Here is a 3,046-nt window from a genome sequence, read left to right as displayed (position 1 = left end):
GCCACCATCCATGCCAAGTTTGCAGGGGTGTATTAAAAACACTGCATTGAGCATGTACAATCGTATCCCTGTGATCTGTGCAGGATCCAATGAATAGGTAGGGATCTGGCAGTATTGAAGTCAATTTCGCTGTCATTGTCTGTTGCTGGTTAGGTCAAGGTCTCAGCTGCCATAACTTGTCGCCCTATTCTATTAACGATGGGCAGAGTTTCAAGAAATTACTCTTTGTTGTTCCCATACAGCTGTACAGTAGGCTAGTTCTTTCCAAATACCATGTAGTATGGGACTGCAATCCCTTTGAATAGGGTCCCTTAGCAAATCTATTTTGTATATTTTGTATGACATGTACTGTATAACAATATCAAGTCTGCATTCTAAAAGCGTGAGATACATCTCCTTTCACCCCTATTTCCACCAGGAGGGGGGTGGGGGGAGGGGGGAGGGGCATTTTGGCCCCCCCTTGACGTTTCGCATGATTATTCCGCAACGCGTGATGCTCTCGCCGAGACATTTTATAACTTTTTTCTTTCAAGTATCGCGCAACTTTTGAGACCAAATTTGTTGCTCCCGGGCATACCGTTTTTAAGCCACGCCCCTTTGAAAAAAATTTGTCAACCCCAAATTGCTCAAAAACATGATTTTGTGTACAAATCCAATGCAAATTGTGTTTTTTGCAATTAATTCAAATGAAAATAAATATTTTTACTTTGAATGGCTGATAATGATTTATTTTAGCCTGATTATGTTTTAAAAAGTTCCTGCAACAAATTTTGACAAAAAAAACCCCAAAACAGAAATTAAAAAAACAATGAAATACATAAGAAATTCAATAAACAATAAAATACATAATAGATAATTATGAAGCCTCAATGCTTCAATGTTATTGTTGAGGATATTGAAAAGAATATGTTAGCCAATAATTAGAAGTCTTGGAGCTTTATTTTTTGATATATAGGCAAAAAAATAATTTTTCCATAAATTAGCATAAATTAATTAATGTAAAATACATAAATTTAAATGTGAAAATCTAACTATACAGTGTTGTAGATTACATTGGCCTCTACCTTAGTGCAAATTTTCGCGACCGAGATCTGAAGGGGGAGCCAAAAGCAAATGCATGACAATTGACAAATCAGATTGCATAGATTCTAAAGACCATTTTATGATAGAAAATGCATACATTCTCTGTACTAGTAGAATATTTAAAGAATGTCTTGGTCAGTGTGAATTATCAAAAGTCCTGTCACTTTTTCTTCCTGTCCCCACAGCCTACAATGCCTACGTCTTTCCCCCTGACCTTGCCTCCACTGCCCTGCACCGTGTCTACCTACCGGTGGCGGTCTTCAACGGTATGCTGTGTACTGTCCTGGCAAACTACAGCCGCCTTGTGCAGTGGGAACCTATCCGCAACTCGGGCCGACTCCTGGCCTTTTTAGTGCCATATGTGTGGTGCAGGTCAGTCAGTGTTTTGACTTAAGATTATGATCAGTGGCGGATCCAGAGGGGGTCGCACCAGATGCGCACCCCCTCTTTATTTGTTGTTAAAAGAAAAGAAATAAAAAGAAAAAAAATGAGATAAAACCTGGAAGTAGCACCAAAAATATTGTTTGCGCCCCCGTCCCCCTTTACGGAATTTCAGGATCCCACCCCTGATGATGATTATGAGATGAACAGTAAACTTGAAATTTCCCATTTTATAGTTTTGGAGTTTTTCAACCAGTGTCAAGCAGTGTGTGTGTGAGATATTCCTTGATGAAACCATGGGGAAGTTTTTGAGAGATTCAAAAGTGGTCATGGAAACCAAAATTGTAATCCTTATTCTCTTTTTTGTTTAATCCAGCTGTGTCTCAAATTTCAGCAGCCCATGAGAGTTTGATACCAATACTCTGTTTCTAAAATTTCAGCGCATAATTTCCTCAAGCTTAAAAAATTTGCTTTCTGTCGTTATTCTTCCACAACAAACTCCCAAAGGTGATTCTTCCTGGTATTGATGTACTTACCGTAAGTATGGTATAATATGAGTATATTCTGAAGTTTTATCTGAAGGGTATGAAATCAGAGGAGTGTGTTATGATGTCTTCTTGGAGCTTGCAAAGCCAAAAGAGCAGTTGATGGATATTTCGTCCTTACAATTAAAGTTTAGGGCAAAATGATGCCGAAGATACAGGAAAACCCCACTGCTTTGAAATGATGTTGCTTGTTGTAAACATACTAAAAAATGATACAAGCTACATGTAAATAAAGTAATGGAAAATCGTGACCACAACATGCACCAAAGCACTAAACATTTGTTTTATAGGAAGCTCATTATAATGGGTTTCCCTGTAGCATGTTATGTGTGAAACTGTAGTCCTTACATTTAATTTCGAACTGCTCTTTCTCTCAGCATTCCTCTCTTGTATCGCGTCATCCTGTGCGACAGCACCGACTGCAACTCAGACGCCCAGCTCTATCACATCCGCCAGTTTCTCTGTGCCCTCACCACCGCTCTTTTCTACGCAACACGCTTCCCCGAGGTGCTAGCACCTGGCACTTTTGATATTTTCGGCCACAGCCACCAGTTCTTCCACATAGGGGGCGTCCTGTCGACGTACTCCCAGTACCTGGCCCTCTCCAGCGACATGGTGATGAGGCGGGACTACATCTTGGATGTGGTCGGCATGCCAACGCTCCTCAGCACGGCTGGTGCGTTTTTGGCTGTCCTCGTTGGGAACCTGCTCCTCATCTGGGCCTTTTCTTGGCACGTGTCCAAGCCGGATGTCCTGGCGCGCCTCAGGCAGCAAGGGGGCGGAGGGCGCCCCCACTGGCAGGATGGTTGCGGATGCAGGTGTGACTGATTCAAGTCCAGGAAGAGTTTGGTTCTTATTACTGAAATATTGTATGTGTTTGGTGTGATGCACAATTTCATTCTAACTCCTGACTGATACTGTGCGTCTGTGTCCAAGAGAGTTAGAAATCTGTAGTTAAGCCATCCCGTATTTGTGACAGATAGCTCGTGTGTATGTCTATTTCAAGAGTTTCATGACAAAACAGGTTAACTCCATTC

General features: G+C 41.3%; 1 protein-coding gene across 1 annotated transcript; it reads left to right on the top strand.

The window, feature by feature from the left end:
* Window positions 1-1,268: 1,268 nt before the first annotated feature.
* LOC139714996 (membrane progestin receptor gamma-like) lies at window positions 1,269-2,837 on the top strand (the record flags this gene model as incomplete). The annotated part of the gene is made up of 2 exons (XM_071626635.1): window positions 1,269-1,455; window positions 2,387-2,837. Coding segments are annotated over 2 exons (638 nt in total), but the record flags the coding sequence as incomplete, so codon positions are not given.
* Window positions 2,838-3,046: the final 209 nt, after the last annotated feature.

The sequence above is a fragment of the Diadema antillarum genome, unplaced genomic scaffold (assembly GCF_040938485.1).
Source record: "Diadema antillarum isolate AM-2024a unplaced genomic scaffold, OU_Dant_1.0 seq00002613_RagTag, whole genome shotgun sequence".
Lineage (NCBI taxonomy): Eukaryota > Metazoa > Echinodermata > Echinoidea > Diadematoida > Diadematidae > Diadema > Diadema antillarum.
Note: the sequence above shows the minus strand (reverse complement) of the source record. Positions and strands in the feature narration are given on the sequence as shown.